A 21,568-nucleotide genomic window follows, 5' to 3' on the forward strand; every position below is an offset into this window, starting at 1 on the left:
CTATAAAATAAACATGAAGGAAAAGCAAATCCCCAGTTCTCCAAAGGTGCAGCCTACAAGCAGCCCTCGCCGTGCCTCTTTCATGCACTTAGAGACTTCACCTCTGCTTGCCCCAGCTTGCACATCTGTAAAATAGAGGTCATGAGCCCACCCTTTACTCGCACTGCTTCAAAATCTGCCCAAGAGGCTTTTGTCATGACTGCTGTTCATACGGGCATTGGTTAGAGGGGTGGGGAAGCAAAGCCGAAGGGAAAACACAGCAAGTATGTTTCTGGAGAGCATTTCTGAGGAATATTTTGGCTTAAGTTAGATCTTTTGTATATACAGCAGTCTTCTACCTACTTCCACTTGTGAGCATAATGCACATGGGATGCTGTGGCCCTAACAAGATGAACTATGAAAAAATACCCCAGGAATTTCTTTTCACTATGACAAATTAAACTTCGGTTTAGTTTCCTTCCCTCCTTTTATCAGCCAGGGCTCATCTCTCTTGTTCGCTTTTGCTTGCTTCAGCTGGCTTGTGAGTCCCGTCAGAAGACATGGCGTGACATTTTAGTCCATGTCTCTTTTTTCATATGTTGAACTGAAAAATGTACGACTGTTAACAGTGCATCTGCAGATTATTTATCCATGAAGGCCTACTCAGTGCAGGGATTAACAAAACAAGTTTTGCCTGCCAATCTCTGATCAAGAGGGCAGATTCACTGGCATGGTGGCAGCTTTGCTGTGCTCCAGGGAGGCAGTGCTCACTCTGCTGAAAATCAGGAGTAATTTAGCCAAATTCAATTTGCAGGTACAGACCTTACAAGGTCAAAGTAAGAAGCACAGTCTACAAAGAAAAAATACCATCTGCTAGGAGCAACAGCAGATCCAAACCTGCTTTAAAGGAGAATGCTTAATATGAACACTGCGACAATGAGAAACTGTAACAAAAGTTAACAGTCTGGAAAGGAGAAATAAGCAGCTTGTGCAAAGTATCCCCTTAGGATGTGTATTCCTCCCAGATATTTTCTACTCTGCTGCATCTTCCCAAAGATGTGATGGCAGCTTCATTGGCTTATTCACCTTCCTGGCACAGGTTTGATATGCAGTAAGCATCAAGAAACTAAACCCCCAGTCTGGGAGAACACACTGGGCATGATTTTTCTGGTTCTCGTCTACCTTTCTTCTTCATAGGTGGGTTGGTTGGGGCTTTTTTTTTTGCAAAATATGAGAAAAAAGCATTCCTTTCAGTCTTGTCAGTTTTTTATACATTCATTTGCATGAGGTTCAAAGCAGTGGAGAGACATCCCAACTACCTAGCAATGGTTAAAGGTAAAAAAAGGCAGTGGAAGGTGAATAGTGTTAAACATACAACTGAGTTCAATGGGGAAAAAAAAGGAGCTTTTCTGTCTGTTTTGTTTGCAAGTTTTATTTGACCGCAACACCTGCTTACAATATCACTAACTCTTACTTAGCATGCAATTTTTGACACTAACTACTTCTGATTTACTTCACTGAGAATGGTCGGTTCCAGTGACAGAGGTATTTTACTAGTTATTTTGTGCTAGAGACATGCCTAGCATGGGGCAGAGGTAATTTGCCATTTGCTGAGTTAATGAAGATACACACTAAAAACATTATGAGGAAAACCAGTAACTAGTACATGAAAGATTAAGAAACCAGCAAACACAGAGTGAAAATATGAACAGTAGGATTTCTATGCCTTAGGCTTCTACATAGTATGTTTCTACAGCCCAGCTTCTGTAGTGCTGTAGCATCTATGTAGCTTTCCCAAGTGACAATATACATGTCCATCAGGGTCTGTGACAAGCAGGAGGGGACAAGACTCCTCATTTGGGAGAGTTAACCACTGGTATGTGCGGTTCCTGCTGCTTTATTTTATACCTATGTTCAGGTTTCTATCTGTTTCCACTGCTATCTTCCCATGCAGAGGATGCCCTGAAAGCCAGGCAGCTGCTTCTGCTCTCAGATGGGCTTTACACCACCCATCCCAGTTAGCATCCTGAGGAAGAGGAGAGCAAGCAGTGCAAGTATGGAGGAGATACCCTATGCCATCTCCTCAGTGGTACTGAGGCAGCCAGCTTTTCTCTGGTGCAAGCAGAGGACTCCCTCCGTGTCCTGTCCTGTGCAGGTAGACCCACAGGAGACTGTCCTGAAAAAACCTCAGGGAACCAACCCCAGCTCCCCATCTGTCCTGTGGCTTTTGGAGACTTGGGGTCAGGCCTTACACGAGGATCCTCAGTGCTGAGTTGGGCTCCAGAGGGCATCAAATGCTTTCAGACTGCCCTCCAGGTAGGGTAGATTTTGTCTTTCTTAAAAAGTAATATTTTCTTTAGCAGATGCTGTTGTTGAAATATTCATAGCCAGGCTTTCCTGCTGCAGTCAGACATGCCTGAAGCATCACAGAACACAAGCTCTGTTTTTGCCAAAGAGTATCCATAAAACATCAGGATATTTGTTGCCCTTGTGGGCAAAACTGAAATAACTGGACAGTGGGAGCAACTGTGTCCAAAATGTTTTGTCAAAATATTTAAAGTTAAAGGTTGGTTTTTTTCTGGACTGATTTAATCCCCGACTGTTTTGGGATTACACTGTAGGTTATAAAACAGTCCTGTCTTGCTTCCCATAACTATTTGTCTACCATTACTCACTGACAAGTCTCTTCATCAAACAGTTCGTGTTATAGCTTCACAAGCTGCGTTATGGCACCAAGGTAAAATCAGTCTCCCCAGTAAGCAGCAGCAAATCTGGGAAGACAATTGTGAGGGGGTTGTTGTACAGTATATAGTCATCTTGGCACACAAAACGTTTCCCCTAATGCTCCTCAGACTTCACGGACAATACCAGGTCCAAGAAAGCCATCTAACCCATCTGCTACCCCCACAAAAAGCCCATGGTTCAGCAGTGGACCAGCAACGACACTTGCTGTGCATGTGGCTATGTCCGGTAGCACCCTCCACTTCCCTGGGTGTCCTCAGGGAGAAGCTCCCTTACAACCTTTTGCTGGGTGGTGAAACCTCTGCCAAAAGGAGGTCTGCTTTGGAAGCTGGAGCCAGTCTACAAGAAGCAGTTCAGACCTGATGAAACCAGTCAAAACAGCTAGAAGGAAGCTTTATTGTATACTAATATTGTTATTATACAGGATCCCGATCCATGCCAAGGCAAAGTTTTCCTTTGGGCCATCATGGCACTTCACTAGGTGCTTCAGGGATGGAGGCGAGTGCCAGGCTGTTCTACGGCATGAATCTAGTGTTATCTGCTAAACAAATCAGATCCACGGTACAGTAAGAGCATATTTCTCATGTATATGAAATAGTGATACCCAATTCTGTATGTGGGGAACAGATTTTTGGCAGGCAGAACTTTTTTTCTTCCCCTAGAATGAATCCCGGCATAAATTCCATTTTAGTCCTTTCATTTGAGTACAGCCTTCCTGCCCTTCTCTTACTAATGATATCATCATTTAATTTAAACTGTGCCTGCAGCTTTTGCCTTCAGAGCATTAGAGACTGGCTACCTGTGACAAACTGGCAGTCAAAACCTCCCTGGTGTCTTGGGAAGCAGGTTTAAGCCTCTAGTGAAGTACGCGACTGGGTTTTTGAATTTCTGTCTGCATCCCTGTGCCCTCCCTGCACACCCTGTGGCAAGTGGCTGGTACAGACAGTGCTTTGCTGGGCTGAAGGCCAGACTGGAAGTGGGTATAGTGTTTGTGAAGGGGGAGAGTGGATCCAGGCCATGTGCTGAGCACAGGCAGCATCTGTTGGTGCTGCATGCATCCCTGAACAGCCCTGCACGGTGCTGGCAGAACAGAAGTCACGACACGGTTTCTGGTGCAAGGGCGTAGTTCTTTTACTAATACAGAGATGTAGTTAAGAGGTTTGGCAGAGAATAGCGTGCTGCCAGCAAGTAATTTCATACAGGGGAAAGGAGACTGACATGCTCTGTGTGGCACTGAGTGACACCGTGCAGAGCCAGCAGGTCAGATGGAAGTGTGTGTGGACAACCAAAGCTTCTAGAGATGGACAAGTTCTGCACAGCCATAACTCAATATGAGAGACTAGCAGGCAACAAAACTCAACAAACACAAAAAATACATTTCCTCTACCCTGCAGCCTGCTGCAGCAGGGAGGGTGTAGACAGACATAGAGTTAGTGATAGGGAAACCGGAAAAGGCTCAGAGCGTGGATGAGCTTCTTTAGGTAATAACCTGATGCAGCCTCATCTTCTGAGCAAGTGGATCAAAATCACACTTTCATCATGCTCCAAATAATGAACCTTACACGCCCAGCCTCGGGAAACAAACAGCTTGAAATTCAAGGCAGCAGTAAAAACGTATTTGGCATTCATTGTAAGAGGAAAATGTAGTTTTGCTCAATTTTTTTCAAAAGGTCTCATTAAAATACTTAAACGCTTCATGGGTTTTGCAGGTTTGAAAGCAAGCAAAGCCAGCCCAGGCCATGGCACCACTGCAGACTACTACCTGCACACTTCAGCAGCCTGCAGGCTGCACGCTCCACCTCACAGTTCCCTGCATTTCTTCTTTGCAGTATTGAATTTCCCTGCAGGCAGTAGCTCCCAGCTCTGCTGCCTGGCAGAAGCAGGTTGCACGCAGGCTTTCCCGCTTAGGATCTCCACAGAGGGGATACCTGCAGCCCCATCCCAGGCCCTACCAGCTGCCTCTGCCACAGCCATGGCAGCAGGGGCAGGCTGCACCCATTACCTCCTATCTCCTTTTCCCATCAGCACCTCCGGCTCCTGTTGCTCATTCTGCAGGTCCTCCATCTGGTCTTTATCTAGCTTCACTCCTTCAGTCAGGCTCAAGCAGCGGCCCTCAAGCTCCCTGAATACCTTTGCTGTGCCCCTTCAGCTTTCTCCTTGTCAGACAGGACACAAATAAATGGCTGGTGTTGCCTTTTCCCACACAGGGCTGTAGCTGCTATGGCTGCTTCCCCCCTTGAGGATTCACAGCATCCCCAGCCCTTGCTGTATACATGAGCTCCTGACTCCCTTGCCCTGTGCTGCCACTCCAGCTGACCTGGTGCATCCCTGCATGGTACTATGTTCTTTTGCACGTCCTCACCCCAGCAGGCAGCTGCCAGGCATCTCCTGTCTCCTGCTCCCAAGGGTCTTGAGCTAGGTCCCACCCCACAGATGGAGAAACCCCAAAGCAGGTTCCTGCAAGCCACAAGGATCTTTCTAAGCCCTGCATAGCAGATCAGGAATGGGCATTAGGGTTGTGGAAGGGCTTTGTTACCAGCCCTGGCCCTGGCCTCTTAGCATCCCGATGCCCACAGGGGTGAAAGGAAGAGGATAGCCTCATGCTGTTCCAGGATGTCCAGCATGAAAGCACTCATGTCGAGGGTGGAATTTCACCTCCTGGCTTCACCCTTCCCCTTGCTCTTCCAATGCTGTGCTTTTCATGTTTAAAGCCCCTGCATGTTCATACTCTGTGCAGGTGGTGGCTGTTGCAATAGATGCTGAAACCTGTATTTCTTCTCCTCTTCAAGCTTTGCATCTCTCTTTCCACCAAAAAAAAAAGAAGTGGAGCAAGAAAGAAATGAAACCTGCGTATTTGCTGCAGACTGTGACTGGCTTGTGTAATAATGCTGCCTTTCTCTCCTTGTTTTAGGGAGTGCTGCCGATTTTTTGGAGACAATGGCTTGACTCTGAAGGTGTTTTTTACCAAGGCAGCACCCTTTGGTGTTCTTTGGACACTCACAAACTACCTTTACTTACATGCAATAAAGAAAATAAACACTACGGATGTCTCCGTGTTGTTCTGCTGCAACAAAGCTTTTGTGTTCTTGCTTTCATGGATCGTTCTGAGGGACAGGTTCATGGGAGTGAGGGTAAGTGATGTCTTATCTGTCTCCTTTCTTCCTCCTCACTCTTCTGCCTTTATTTTTCCCTTTCCCTCTTTCCAGCCGAGTTGAGCAGCATCCCTTGCAGGTGGCCAAGTCAGCACAGAAATCCTTACATAGCAGGGACATACCCTTCCCTGCGCCCTGCTCAGTCCCTGTCTCCCTGCACATGGTGCCTTGAGCATTTTCTGTCAGGAAAAAAGGTGACTTGCTACAGAGCTTGGCATGAGCTGCTATCTCCATGTGGATGCGCATCAGCCTGTGCCTGCCCCTTCCAAGGGAAAATTCCCAGGCTGTAGCAGCAGATCAAGTTGTTTCTAACTGCATATTCCTGGCTGCACACTATGTGTTTCTGGTCCCAACCTGTGAATGTAACGAGGCCCTCATCTTTCTTACACATGACAGCAGGCATGCAGGGCAGCACGGTTATCCTTTGCACCCATGTTAGTCAGGAGCAGCTGTGGAGAGGAGAGCAGGGCTGTCCTGCCTTCCCTCAGCCAAACCACATCTATGCGTTGATGGTAGAGGATCGGCGTAATGATGGTATGTGGGGACTTGCGTCTGGCCAGCATTTGTGGGCACGGCAGGCAGCACGGCAGGCAGTGGGGTAGTAGATGCACTCCCCCAGGGCTGCTTTTCCAGTGGCACCCAAAATGTTTGGTTGCACCTTTAGTCCTACACCCTGGGTGAACCCTTATGCCACAGAAGAAACAGAGATGCATGTTGGGGGCGTTACTGGAATGCTGACCCTCCATTTTGGCAGCCCTCAGCACTCAGTGTCCTCTGGCAGCTGAACCAGTTGGATGAGTGCCTGGCATCTGCCCCAATGACCCACCACTCTAGGGATCCACCACGGCTCGGAGTAACTGCAAAGAAAAGGCACCAGAGGGTCCTTCCTGCCTCACTGCACCAACAGGCACTTATTAATATTAAGAGCAATAATGGTAATAATACCTATGTTTCACCCACCATTTGAAGAGCTCTCTGCTCACCCACTCGGGCAATGCTTTCAGTGCTCAGAAGAGTTTGTTAGCCTTCACTGCATGGAGCAACCAAGAGTTAACTTTTTGGGAAGTTAACTTTTCATGGAAGCTCTCCAGCAGCAGAGCTTGGCCAGCCTGGTGGTGGTGGCAGCCAAGAGGCTGCTATGGGAATTGTTTCAAAATGTACCTGCCAAAAGCCTGGCCTGGCCAGCTGGTGTCTGCACTTGCCCATCCACCTACCCAGGTAGCTGTACCCTGAAAACAAATTAACTGGGGTTTTTGAGTACAGCAAAGGTATCCTGAAATGATCCTGGAAGCAGGGAAGTGCAGTTGTTATCCTAGCAGGATGTGCCGGCCATTTTGATAAAGTGAAAAAAAATAATGCATATTTTTGCGATCTTCAGCTGTCTTGTGGCACTGTCAGCTGTAGTGCTGGTGGGATGCCAGGAGGGGAGGTGTGTAGATGGCTGACTGCTGCTCTCCTGCGTGTGCAGCTTGCTCTTTGATCTTCGCGTGCCATCTTTCTCTGCTGGTTATGGCTGAAGTCTGAGGGGAAAAGGAGCCAGCCTGTGTGTAGAGATACCCACACAGGCACATAGAAACCAGATCAAACACGCTTCTCACGCTCTTCCAGGTGCATGGCCATGCTTGAAGAGCCAAGGTGGTCAGGGGCTCTGTAGCACTTCCCTGGCCAGGCTAGTTCTTGTGCATGGTGGGTGACAAGCTCTGGGGAACTAATCCCGCTCTGGTTCCCTCCTTTCTAAAGTGGAAGAAGGAATAGAGTAGCAGGGAAGCAGACCCAAGTGGTGATGTTGGCCATCTCCAGTTGTCCTTTGTTTCTTTTCAGCACTGCCTTGGGAAAAGCTGACTTGCTAAAAACCCAGCAGCAAGAGGGGTGTAGGGGTGCTCCTGCCATGCATCCCAGCCCCTGGCTGTGGCATCCGGCACTGACAAGGGGTAGCAAGTGTTGGGGGAAGGGCCTTCCTGAGAAGCCACTTCTGTGCTCCAGGAGGGACGTGGCCATTTTCCATCCTCCTGACAGGTCAGTAGGTGGCCTAGGCACAGGGGCAAAGGTCTCACAGGAGGACTGAACTGTCTGCTTTTGGGCAGATGTGGCATCCTGACATATTGCAAAAAGTGAGTGAGGACTCACTTGTCCCTGGGGACTGGCAGGGTGCACAGCAGTCCTTCCACCCAGCCTTGTGTGGCACAGTGGGAGTGCTGGGACATTCCTGGCTGTGGAGGGACATGGTATGAAGTCTTCTGGCAAGACACATTTTCTTCCCTCTTCCCTCCCTTTTCTGTACAGCCCATGTGAAAAGCAGCAGTGAGTGAGTTTGGCCTCTGCTTGGCAGGCATGCTGGGGCCAGCCTCAGGATGAACCCCAAAACAAAGCCCTCTTCCTGGGACTGGCAGCCTGGAGGAGGGGCAGCTGCTGGGGTTTCTCTGGGAATGACTTAGGGATTGTAAGCCAGCACACAGCACAGCTCCAAAGCTTGTGGTCCTTTGGGGCCGTGCTGTGTCAGAGATGCTAACCCATTTAGAACCACCCTTTAAGAGGTTATTTGTCAGATGAGGCTGAAATGGGGACAGTTCCTTGCCCTAAAACAAGCAGGAGCCATCCCACATTCCCTCTCCATCCCCCCAGGAAAGCTCTGACTCCCTGTTCACACCTGCTGGAGGAGAGGCCAAGTGAGAAAGGCAGCAGCTCAGTGGGGTTTAAGCATGTACAAGTATTCTACTTCACCTTCAGAAGTACAACTACTACTAGCTCTACAAGCACACAAATCACAATTTAGGTGGAATTTACATGTAAGAGCAAGCTACAAAATCCCATCCTCACCACTGAGGCACTTTTACATGCCTACATCGCCTGAAACGAGGTTGCACTTCTTCCCCTTTCCCTTCACTGCAACCAGAGCATAGTGTCCAACTGAGCTGCAAGCTGTCATATTGCTTTCAGAGAAGATCCACAAGTAATGAAGCTGTGAGTGCCTGAAGTGTTGCCTCTGCAAGCCCTGCAGTGCTGAGGCATTTGCGAGTAAACACAGGCTGGTGGCTATGGCATGGTGCAGTGCACGCAGCCTGTCACTGCAGCTAACAATGTGCTTGATAGACAGGCTGAAAGGCTTCCAGAAAAAGTGTATGTGACATGCTGGTCATGTCAACAGAAGAGCCCTAGACTCATCTGACACTCATGACACACTCGATAGAAGAGGCAAGGACTTCTGCCCCAGCAAAACTGTTTGCAGAATGCATTTGTTTGCATTGATCTTGGGCATTGGTGTTTCCCTCAGTGCTACAGTAAATAAAACACCTCAGGATCCAAGAGAGCCACCGTTTGCAAGTGTCTCCTGCACACATAGACAAGAACACCTGCCACTAGGACTTGGAAATAAATATTCTATCAATTTCCAAATAGTAGTTTTCCTTTCCAACCAGGCAGAAACCCAGCCTCCTGGGAGGTGCTCAGTAATCAGCCAGCCCCTGACGTTGAAAGCAAAACTGGATGCTTTTCATTCTGCAGTTCATTAATGCATTGCCCAAGTTTCAACTGCAGTGGAGCTGCATGTGCCAGTGAGGGCTCGAGCAGGATCTCTTCACTGCTATGCATATATGTACCCACTGTTTGCCACAGCCTGGTGTGTGGATTCCTGGCTCTGCAGTGAAGGCTGGGCAAGCCCCATCCATCCCAGACAAGAGACAGCCATGCCATGTTACAGGATGCACTGCATCTTCCACTCTTTGTCACCTAGTCTGTAGAACATGTGATGTTGAAGGGCTAAAGTTGCCATCTTTCAGATAAGGCCAAGTATCTTTGTAGAAACAAAAGAGCCATACTGAGTCAGAGCAAAGATGCTTCTGCTCCAGGAGCCTGGCTCCAGCAGCTGCCTGTAGCAGACACCTAGGAAAATCTGTCCAAACAGGAAAATCTTAACAATGGTATTTCCTCATGAGACAGTCCAGCCTTTAGCAATATGAGGCTCAAGAACTTCCTGAGATGGAAACAGTGTTCCTATAGTTAATAGGCCTTGATGGATCTTTTTATCTTTCATGAGTTTATCCTTGTAAACTTTTCACATTTACAGTGTGCAATAGAAACACAGAACGGTTTGTGTTGGAAAGGACCTTAAGATCATCTAATTCCAACCTCCCTACCATGGGCACCTCCCACTGGACCCTGGACCCAGGTACCCAAGGTCCCATCCAGCCTGGCTTTGAACATGTCCAGGGATGGGGCATCTACAACAACATCCTGGGCAACCCGTGCCAGTGCCTCACCACCCTCATTGTGAAGAATTTCTTCCTAATGTCTAATCTAAATCTTTCCCCTTCTAATATAAAGCCATTTGCCAATACCAAAGCTTTCCTTGGGGAATTATATGTTGGGTGAAGACAAATCTCTTTTTAGTTGTTCTGCACCTACCTCATCCTAGTGTCACTCGATGACCTTTTCTCTTGTGCCTCTGAAGGCACCCGGTGTCTGAATTTTTATTTGATAAGCACCAGCATGCTCATCAGTCCTGCTTATCTGAAACAGCCCCATGTTGCTGTAGAGTCACACATTGGGGTAGGGGACTATAGGGGAGAGTGTGTCTCTCTTTGCCTTAGAAACTAACCTGTCCAAGACTGTAGGGCCTATTTACACCATCACCAAGGTTTACTTTAGAAATCATGTCCCACAGCTGTGCGTGGAGAGTTCTGACACAATGGGACTGCAAGCTAAGATGCCATATCTAAACCTCCACAAATCTGCCATGTGCACAACCAGCCTTTGCAGCTTTCATCTGGCTTCGCTCTGATCAGGTCATAAATCAGCATCTTCAGAACCTGCTGCCACCTCATAACTGGGCTGTGTGAGAGGCTGAGCAGCTGGGGAAAACCCTGTCCCTTCACAGTTTGCCAAAGACGTGGTCATGCAGCATCTGGAACAGCAGTACAGCAATTTCTAGCCTCAACTCCATGCTTGTTGAGATGCTATTAGCAGCTTTATTTTCCAGGCAGTGTCAGCTTCTGCTGATATGGACTTTTTTCTACCTTTACATCACCCTGCCGTTCTACAGCAACACCTCTGGAGAAACTGATCCCCTTCTGTTTGAAAAAATGGGGCATTTTTCTGTTAGGGGAAATTGGAGTGCAGGAGGGATCTGCTGAGTGACTGTCTGTGGAAGGTTTATAGATGACCCCCGCCACCAGCCCCAGCCTAACCCAGGGGAGAGGCTGTTGGTGCTGCTGGAGTGGGGATCTGCAGCTGGTAAAGAGGTTCCCCCCGCCACAGCTTGCTCATCAGGCATCAGCAGAGCTGGCACACAAGCTTTCCCCCTGCATCTTCACAGCAGCCCCAGCATCTCTGGTGGTGAACGGGAAAGGGAAGAAAGGACGCCATTGCTTTTGAATGTGTAGGTGGCTGCAGTCTGTCAGTTGGGCTTAAAACCCCAATGTGACCTCAGGAGAGAGGACAGGTGTTTGGCACTGACCCAGCTATGGGTCAAAATAAATTCATGTTTCCCAATCATGTTAGAAGCATCACCATGACTGTGCAGCCTGAGGGCACGTGGTCTAAGCAACATGTCTGTCACACCAGTGCAGAGCCAGGATGCATGAAGCATGCAGAAAGCCCGTTCCACCCCAGAATTACCACCTGGGCAGGCTTGAAGCACCTAGCAGGTCAGCCCCAGAGAAGCCAGGGGTCTCTTGCTGACACTGCTGAATTGGGCAGTCAGTCCCCTGCTTTCATGAATGCCACCTCCCTTTGGATGACCCCCTTAGGCGCTGTTGTGGGCCTGGCTGGCTGACTAAACCTCCTCTACTCTCTGAAATGACACATCTGAACTGGAAAGTAGTTGCATGAGTTTTATTCCCATGTTTATATTAAAACCATTTTTCCTCCGAAACCTCCACAGGACTTAAATTCTTTCCTACAAGCACCAGGGAATTATTACTTGTGTACTATTGTCACACACAGGCTGCAGGGACCCACTGGTGGGGAGACTCGGTGGCAGAGATGAAGTACCCACAAAGGGAGGCAGCATTGGCTCTGGGGGTACTGACCCGAGCTTGCTACTAGCTTTCTATATAAGCAGATGATACGGAAGTACTGCCTTCTCATTTAAAGCTGCTCTCATGTTTGTCCATGTTAGGGGTTGTCCAGTAACGCTTGCTTTCTTTCTTTGTCTCCAATCAGATTGTGGCTGCTATATTTGCTATTGCAGGGATAGTTATGATGACGTACGCTGATGGGTTTCACAGCCACTCTGTTATTGGGATAGCCCTGGTGGTGGGCTCTGCCTCAATGTCTGCTCTTTACAAGGTAAGCACACCTGGGTCTTCATGCTCAAAGAATGCCAGTCAATCACCACCGTTACTCACTAATTACTTCTGTCTTACTTGCAAACTTTTATGCAGTTCAGTGACACGTGCCCTACTTTGAGGGGATCTGCCATAAACACAGTGAGTCAGCAACACTGCATTCAAGTATTCACTTGCTTTGATGTCTGCCCTCAATTAGGATAAAATCCCCTGCTTCCTTGAAGAGTGTTCTTCAGTGTCCACAGGAGGATTTACAGGTGTCCCACTTTCTTGAAAAATGAGATGGCTTTTCTGTAGGTGCTGGATTTGACCACTCACTCTGGAAGCTACCTGCAGAGATTTACTATCTCTTTCACATTTTTACCTCCCCTTGCCAGTCCTCCTTCAGTGGCACATGTAGCCTACATTGCACTAAAAGCATTGCTTATGATGGTATTAATCATGTGCTGAAAATCCGATAACACATGCCTGTGAATCAAGGTTCATCCTGACCAGCTGGGTAATCTGCACTATGTGTAAGATGACATGCAGCCTTCTCTGCTGTGCAGAGAGCTATTTCACTTAGCCTGGGACACATACGTACATTTGCCCCTGTACTGCTCATGGTGCTCAGAGTCACAATCCACAGAGAGGAATAAGCACTTGTAGGGTGTGGTTTACCCACCCTGGCTCAGACATGTAGGCTAGGATGAGGCGTAGACGTCTCCATGTGGTCTAACCAATTGCACTGTACCAGTCCTTCAACAGAATTTGGCCAGACATGCCCTGCAGCCTTAACACATGCAATCCAGGGAGACTCACCAAACAGAGACGTGTCTGTTTCTGTCCCTCAGCGCTGTGCTGCAATGCTTTGTGCTCTCATTTTCATATCAGCCTGTCTTACGTAAGGGAGATAATGAAGTTTCATACAGCTTTTTCCTCTAAGAGAGCATTTCCTTGCAAGACCAGAGACATGCCCCTGGAGACCCAAGGAAATGCCACAAATCTGGAATCATCTGCAGGGAGGCAGGATTATTCAAGAAGAAAGTGTAGCTTTGCTCCATCTCCCATAGCACTGCTGCAGGGGCGGGGGTCTCAGAGCTGCTCCACCAGAGCCTGTGATGGTGGCAGTGCCGGCAGGGCATTACTCTGCAGTGTAACTGCATGCAAGGACAGCTTGTTCTGCAATGAATGCTACTCTGCTGCTGCCACTCTGCTCTTGCATTCTGCAGTCTGGCTCAGTTTTGCGTGCTGAAGGGCCAGGCAGATAAGTTGTACCACATGCAGCAGAGCTGCCTCGAGCTGCCCTCCTACATCAGACAGACACTTCAATCTGCCTGTGCCGGCTGCCCACCCTGCCAGAGGCAGCACACCAGTGCTGGCTGGGAGGTGGTGGGAGCGGGCAGCAGTGCTGCGAGCGTGGCAGCCCTACAGACTTGCCTGCAGGGCTCTGCATAGGCAAAGGAAAAAGATAACTGACATTGAAGAGGGAGTCTGCCATCCCAACACAAACCAATAAGTTAGAGTTCATCAGCTCACATGGTTTGCAGCCCATGGCACGGGAAAGCTGTACCCAGAGCCCACGGGATCCATCAGATCCTCTGGAGTTGTATAGTGGAAAACTGATGCAGACCCATCTAGGGGGGCGCCCTGGATGGGCTGCTCGCATTCCTTGTTTCCTCTCTCTTTATCCCTCCTCCCTCTAACAAGCCAAAGCTTTTAAATCCCTCCCTGCAGTCTTATTAGTCAGGCTGCAGCTGTGCTCTGGGCTGCCTACTTTCTGGGGATGAGTTCCCAGGGAGAAAGCATTCTGGCGCTCTGCTAGGAGGCAGAAACAGTGATGCTCACAGGACAAGGTGGGAGGACAGCAGGGCAGCATTGCTCACCAGCTCAGCGCTCTCAAGTGGCAGGCAGTTCAAGGCCTGGACCAGTGATGTCTCATGCAGACAGCGCACATACACATTGCTTTCTCTCCTCCCCCTGCCCTGCTCCACCAAGTCTTCTGTTTTTAATGTCAAATCTTCTGGAGGTTTTTTTCTGGAGGAAGTGTGCAGAATCATAAAATGGTTTGGGTCGGAAGGGACCTTGAAGTTCACCTGGTTCCAACACCCCCTGCCATGGGCAGGGACACCTTCCACTAGATCAGGTTACTCAAAGCCTCATCCAACATGGCTTTGAATGCCTGCAGGGATGGGGCATCCATAACTACCAAAGGGTCTAGGCTTAGGGTAAGCCACCATCCCTTTTGAGAGGTGCATAGCCAAAAGTGCAGAGTCCCCATCCCATGTGGGCTCATTTGGCAGCTGCACCTGCTTGTGTTCTACAGGGGTGCCAGGAAGGAGAAGGCTGGGGAACACGAGCTGCTTTTCATAAGCTGCTATCCCAAGGGTCTGGCAAGCATCACCACATAGGTGCTGACTGACACTGCTCAGTACCCAGCCCATTGGCCTCAAGCACTGGCCAGTGGGCCAGGATGCTAGGAGCCAGTGGAGCCAGGACACCAGCCTTCCTTTCAGAGGAGTAGTACAAGAGAGTTAAACCCATGTGTTTTCCTTTTGCAGGTTTTATTCAAACTTCTTTTGGGCAGTGCTAAATTTGGAGAAGCTGCCTTATTCCTGTCTGTGTTAGCTGTCTTCAACGTCCTCTTCGTTACCTGTATTCCTGTCATCCTTTATTTTACCAAAGTGGAGTACTGGAGCTCTTTTGACATCGTTCCTTGGGGAAACCTCTGCGGATTTTCAGTTCTCTTATTGAGTGAGTAGATAGGGGCTCTCACACTGCTTGGGCTTGGAGGAGGGTGCCAGAAACTGGCTGCTGGTGGAAGCTGCAGACCTCTGACATACTGGAGCTATTTTCTTCTCAATCTAATTATTAGCATGAGAAATCACACAGAGGGCCCATTCCTAGCTGGCAACGTAGACCCCACTTCTGCTGTTATTACCAAGCTAAAATACCATGGCCATCATTAGAAGGTGATGTGGGACAAAATCGTAAAACTTGTCCTAACTCCTTCTCATTAATTCTGCTTCAGAGAAAGAAGTGATGCTTACCTGCTGCAACAGGTAGCAGTCCTGCTGGCAGGGCTTTACCTTGGGATCATCAGCATCCCCCAAGCGAGCAAGTTAGGCCACTCCGGTAAAGTCCAGCCTCTGATGCCTTTGCTGACTTCAGCAATAGAGAATTGCTGTTCTTAAAGAGCAGGAAACTTTTGAAAACATAGCACTGCATAACACTGATGGGAATTTGGTAGGTGGTACTCCTGCCTTCTGCTGCCACTGCTGTGCCACCAAGGGAACCAGGCTGTGTTAATTGTGCTGCCACGGTTAGTCCCTAAACTGGATGATGGCATTGCTCCTGAAATGTGCTTTTCATTTCTACTGGAAATAGCCTTTCTCCACCCCTGCTTTGAGTCCCAGCTCCTTTTACCCTGAACAGTCACCACGCTTGAGTCTTGAAGTACTTCCAGTTTAATTATCAGTGGACTCAGTGCAAGTTTTCTGTAAGCAAGTAGTACAGAATTTGGCAAGCTATCACTGGAGTGTGCAATGTATAGGTACAACTATAAAACAGTAGGCTTCTGACAAGCTCAACACTGGCAAGGCTCTCCTGACTTTCCTAAAGCCAGTCACTGTAAAACAAGGGTGAATTTGGTCCAAAGCAATTACTAATTTGTCATAACACACTCCACAAACTGTGTATGGTATTGCAATGGAGTGATATTATTATAATCATTATTTGTAATAATATTATAATTTCATTGTATGAAATTATACTTAGCAAGTTCCTGTCAGGAAGAGGGTTGGATTTACAGCATCTTCCACCTGTAGTCAGAGGCAGCATTTCTACCAGAAAAGTATCCAGACAAAAGCAACTGTTTGGCTGAAACCTCCCAAATGAAGTGTTTAGTCTTTCAGCAGGGCAAAGGGGCTTGGTATAGAGAGTGGGAATCACTGCACGTTATGCTGAGAGGCAGGTTGTAGCCAAACCTTCCCCTGATCCTGTTACTGGCCTCCAGTGGGATATAGAATTCCCTGGAAACAGCAATGTCTCAGGCAGAAGGACAGGCACACAACTGTCCATGGGTATCTTCCAGGACTTAATGCCTCCTACATGAATGACATACAAAGGGAGTTAGAAAGCATGAATGTTTCAAGTGACATTCGCTCTGCCACATATCACTATGGTAAAAAATGTTTTTCTTCCCTTCTTCAGCATTCAATATTCTACTCAATTTTGGGATTGCTATTACCTACCCCACCTTGATTTCTCTTGGAATTGTATTGAGTGTCCCAGTGAATGCAGGTAAGAATTTCTGCCTTGCATCTTAATAAACACATTAAGTCTGTGGCCTTTCAAATACACAACAGAGATAAAAGCAAATAGCTTAATTAAACATGTTTTGCATCTTCTCTCAATGACTTACAAAGATGACACTGATTAAAAATGTATACTTGGTGTGTTAAATATGTATTGTCTAATATTACATGAATATTCATAATCTTTAGAATTGTTTTTTAAGTTACTGTCCAAAGAAGCCAGCATACGAAAAACAAACTGTACTTAAAGTCATCCATCCCTGGGCTGTGATGAAAACTCATTAATGAAGTAGAAATCAATTCTCAATGATTTCTTCTTAACACTAAATTGAAACAAATAAAATTGCTTATAGTTTAGTGCAAATATGTATTAGTAATTCTGCTTGCCTTGTTAAATAGTATTGCAGGTGTTTTTCAGGAGCACTGGACAATTCTATTCTGGGCATAGCCTGGTACATTATCAGTTTTCTGAAATTTAGCAAAAGTCAAGAGACTGCAAAGCCCAAAAGAGCTGGGCAGGGGAATGCAGCAGCAAACCTGGCCCAAAGCAGATCTACATCTCCCAAACCAGACTCTTAAGACACAGTGTGTTGAACTAACATCACAGCATAGGTGGTAGGTCCCAGCTTTGTGCTGACCACAGGCACGCAGAGCCAAGGATCCCTGGCTGCCCTGGCAGACTTTGGTACCAAACAGTGTGATCCCCACCAGAGTGTGTGCACAGCTCAGTGTGTGCAGGGTTTCTTATTTATCAGGGCAGTCAAGCTGAGAGGAAAAGTTGCACAATGGAGCTGCTGCGCCAGGGAAGGGCAATGCCCCTTTCTCTGCCATACCTGGACCTCAGCGGGAAGTCCTGTGCTGGCAGTGAGCAAGGGAAACAATGCTGCCGCAGACAACAACTTCAGCTCCAGGCATCATCACCTTTTGAGCCCCGAGATCCAAGGCCAGGTCTGCCTGCTCTGAAGGGGGCCATACCCTGTTGTGTGCTAAAGCAGCAGGAAGGGTAGTTTCCCTGCCACCATCTCACCCATGATCATACTCTTGTACCCCAGGTAGCCTTCAGAGCCTGGGAGGTGAGGGGGAGGTAAGGGGATAACTGCGTTAATGATTTGTCCCATGTAATAATGCCTGGTCAATGTCCCAACAGTTGTTGACCACTACACGAGTGAAATTGTCTTCAACAGTGTCCGAGTAATTGCCATCATCATTATTGGCCTGGGCTTCCTCCTGTTGCTTTTGCCAGAGGAATGGGATGTCTGGGTAATAAAGCTCCTCACGCGTCTCAAAGTCCGGAAGAAGGAAGAAATCCCTGAAGGGAATGGAGACATTGCTTCAGGACTGCCTAACAAAAGCCGAAGAACTCGCCCCTCCATGTCATCCTTTGCTCATTAAATGCTCTTTTTACCAAAACTTTGTGGTTAACCTTATATATCATGATGCAAAGGTCTTTTCTTGGGAAGAAGCACACCTGTCCAACATGGTGTACATACCTGTACAGTTTTGATATGATCACCATCTAAAGCATTGAGTCTTGGCATGTCCAGTTTGCTTGTACTTTTTTCACATCAGACCTTTCACTTAGGTAGTACACTGAAAAAAAAAACCTGCAAACCAAGAACCTCTCTTCTCTTTTTAAATGAATGTAATATATAGTCAAGATATATTTGCATAGGTTATTTTAAAGAATGATTTTCATGAAAAGCAAGGCAGACATTTTGAACATTAGGTACCGAATGATGCATTGCACACTGTGATTTAAAAGAAACAAATGCTATGCTACATCACACGTTTATTTTTGACCAGAGCTGTACTCTGAAAGTTTTTTAAGGAGCCAAAAGGGAATCTTTTCTGGATGGGAAGATGGGGAGAAGAGTGGAAGGAAGGAGCTTTGGAAATCGCTCTATGTAGATGAGCGCATGTTGTGCTGCAACCAGGAGAAAATTCAAGCACTAAAAATGCTTGCACTAAAGCACTAGACAGAAAACAGTTTAGAGCCCAAATCTCCTTATTCTGCATATGACTGTAGTCCATGTTTAAAATCATGCAAGAGAAATCCAGTGCCTTCTACAGAACTCTTGTCTTTATCCACGCAGAACCAGGTCCTGCCATGAGGCACTTGCCACGGCAGGGCTCAGGCTTGCGGCCCCAGAGGACCCCAGATTCTCACCGACATCAGGACGTGTCCCCCATACACGCTGTGGCTTCTGTGGGAATGTGGGGCCCAGGGGACTGCAAGTTTGGGTGCAGGAGACCTGGTTCTCTTCTCACTTGCACAGGTTTTACCCCTGTGTGGAGCTGCACTTAATTAACACCAGTGTGAGGAAGGGGGAGTCTTGGTCATGTGTGGGACAATCCAACTGAAAATGTTCAAAGGGGCTGGCAAGAGCGTTGTTGCTGATGTACAGTCTGAGAGCACGGACTAAGGGGGTGAATCGCTAGTTGCTTTTACTCCATAATTGTGAGTGTTAAAAGTAAAAAAAAAAATGTAAGATATTTACATCAAATGTAACACTTTTTATGAAACTTGTAAGCACCAGGATGTTTACTTACGCGATTTTGGTTCGCCATTAAATTTCTATCTGTGATAGATCACATGCTATGTAAAAAGGGGGGGGAAAGGTTATAGTTTACTATTTTTGAAGTTTACATTGTTGCATACAAAATTTAAAGTGTTCTTTTGAACTGCTGCCATAGCCTAAGGGTTCCTGCTGCCACTGAGGCCCTCTTTGTCTCAGGCAGTGGTGGCATCCACTTCAAAACATTTTAGCAAATCAACTTAAGATTCCATTATCTGTTTGGCAAAGCTAAATAATAAAAGATTTTAAACTCAGCCTTGGTCACTGGTATCTGTTTCCCTCTCTTGACTGCACCTTTATTCCAGTTTTACTGTGGGTAGTATTTGGCCAAAGCGATCAGAAGGGAGTGAGGCAAGAGCATCAAGCAGTGAAGGCTGCTGCTGACGCACTTCTTGCCAGTCTCTTCTCTACAGGGGGAGTTTTAGACTACCTGGACAAGGCTGTCCAGAGGGCTGATGTTAGGGAGCAGTCAGAAAACACATGTCCAGTAGAAGTAGACCAAAGGAAAAGCTGACTTTCCTTTGAAACCGTTGGTGAGCAGCCATAAATGCATATGCTAACAGGTATTTAGGGGCTATGGATGGGACATGAGTTTGTACACTAGTAATTAGGCCCTAGTCCAGGCTATATGTTCTTACCTACATATCTCTTCATATCCCTACATATCTCAACAGACACTAAAGACTTGATAACAGGGGTAACACACACAAGCAAAAATCTGAGGCTGTGTGAACCTGCTTGCAGCCACTGTCCCGTTCAGTGTTACACACCTGAATTTTTAAATCTATGTCTTTGGGAAGCAGGGGAGGCTAAGGCACAGGACAGGAGCACAGGTACAACTCTAATAACTGGTTTGAAGGCCACACACAGGACTTGATCTCAAAGCTCCCAGTTTAGAGTTTACTCCATCTTCGAGCATATAATTTTGTCATCCTCAAAATACCCCACATCCCTCCTCAGCCCCCCTGTCTGAGACAAGACTGGAGAACAATTTATAAACAGTCCTTACATTTTCCGTAGTCCAAATAAATGGCATCTTCTGTCGTATCTCAGCTCCATTTTACTGTGAGTTTGATGCAGTCTGGTAGGTATCCAAAAGGCTCTAAATGCCACTTTAAAAACTGCAACTAATGTGTGTTTATTACTAAAATGGCAGCAGATTTTTTAACATTCAGAACAGATCACTGGGGAATTTATGCACCAGAATGGATAGCAGCATTGCTAAAACTCTGTGATTTACCAGCTGCAGCTGTCATTGGTTCTGTTGGCTCATCCTTCCCGAGAACAGGCTAAACACTCGAAAAAGCTGGGATTTCAAACAGCACTTTATTACTATCTCTTTTCTGAGTGGGAGCTGAGCAAACTAGATTTGCACATGTTAAGCAATTCTACACTACACACAGACAAATTAATCAGATGAAGTGACCTATATTTCTCCAGGTAACACCTTGCCCTAAGGTTAAACACCTGACTTGACAGCAAGCAGCTGCTTTGCAAAAGTCTTTTAGACAGTGAAGCCCAGGATGTAACGAGGAGAATGTCAGGAAAGCATCATGCCCTTATGGGTACATGTGTGCATCTCTAAGTGCCAAAGCTTCACAGATCTGAAGCTGAGGAGTGACAGGAACTGGAGTTGTTGGCTTCCACCAGAATCACAAGACAGAGAGCAAACCCTTCTGAGAACCTGCCAGTGAGGGCAAGATTGAACCCTCCTGATCTTGGACTGTTAAAGGACTCCCAGCACAAATTCAGTGCTCTGGAGAGGAGGGCTGAGCTGTGGCAGGCTCCCCTGCTTGTCCTCATGGGCCTAAGCATTGTGTACAATTTCTGCAGCATCCTGTGAGTCAGATCCACTGCTAGCCTGTGTGGATTCCACACAGCTCTGCAGGGCCGTACCTGCTTTGCAGAGAAAAGCAACACAAGCCTGAAACCAGCACTTTTAGCCCACCCTTGGACACCTCGGACCTCCTTCTGAGGCACAACTGCAGGACCCTGCAGCATCAGGCCTTGCTCCCTGGTATCTTTGAAGCTGGCCTCCTGCATCATCACTGCGTAGCTCCTGCTCTCTCAGCGCATAACTAGCCACCAGCATGCACCCTTGTTCAAGGGCTGACTTCAATCGTCAGCTTTCTGTTCCAACTTAGCTCTCACAAAGTGTCTTGGCTCCTCCAGCAAAAGGGGAAACCAGTAACAATCCAGTGAGCTTAAAACAGAGAGCTGCAAAAATATCTGAGGAAAGTAAACAGCATCACCAGAGCTCATTGCAACTGTCGGCTTTCGTTCCTGCACAATATACAATACAGGGGTGAGGAATCCCAGAAAGGAACAGCAGCTCTCCCCCACCAGTGCACGTCTTTGTTCTTGGCCTGTTGTCTGTATCTTCTGCTGATACCTTCATCATATTTTTTTATTTCAGCTCTCCACAGTGACCTCATAAGCCATTGATCAGCACATAAGTTAAAGCTAGGCTAATTTTAAATCGTTTCTCCTGGTCTTCTGTCTGGAATGGTTGTATTCCTATCTGTAGCCTTCAGAAAACA

General features: G+C 47.3%; 1 protein-coding gene across 2 annotated transcripts in view; it reads left to right on the forward strand.

The window, feature by feature from the left end:
- Nucleotides 1-19,270, forward strand: part of SLC35F3 (solute carrier family 35 member F3) — a 178,131-nt gene extending 158,861 nt beyond the window's left edge. Inside the window, exons 4-8 of one of the 2 annotated variants that reach the window (XM_054062669.1) lie at nucleotides 5,633-5,852; nucleotides 12,033-12,158; nucleotides 14,698-14,890; nucleotides 16,349-16,438; nucleotides 17,600-19,270. In XM_054062669.1, coding sequence (XP_053918644.1) covers nucleotides 5,633-5,852; nucleotides 12,033-12,158; nucleotides 14,698-14,890; nucleotides 16,349-16,438; nucleotides 17,600-17,844 — 874 coding nt within the window. In that variant the 3' untranslated portion in view covers nucleotides 17,845-19,270. The remainder of the gene's footprint in view (nucleotides 1-5,632; nucleotides 5,853-12,032; nucleotides 12,159-14,697; nucleotides 14,891-16,348; nucleotides 16,439-17,599) is intronic. The other variant, XM_054062670.1, reaches the window with a different exon arrangement.
- Nucleotides 19,271-21,568: the final 2,298 nt, after the last annotated feature.

The sequence above is a fragment of the Cuculus canorus genome, chromosome 3 (assembly GCF_017976375.1).
Source record: "Cuculus canorus isolate bCucCan1 chromosome 3, bCucCan1.pri, whole genome shotgun sequence".
Lineage (NCBI taxonomy): Eukaryota > Metazoa > Chordata > Aves > Cuculiformes > Cuculidae > Cuculus > Cuculus canorus.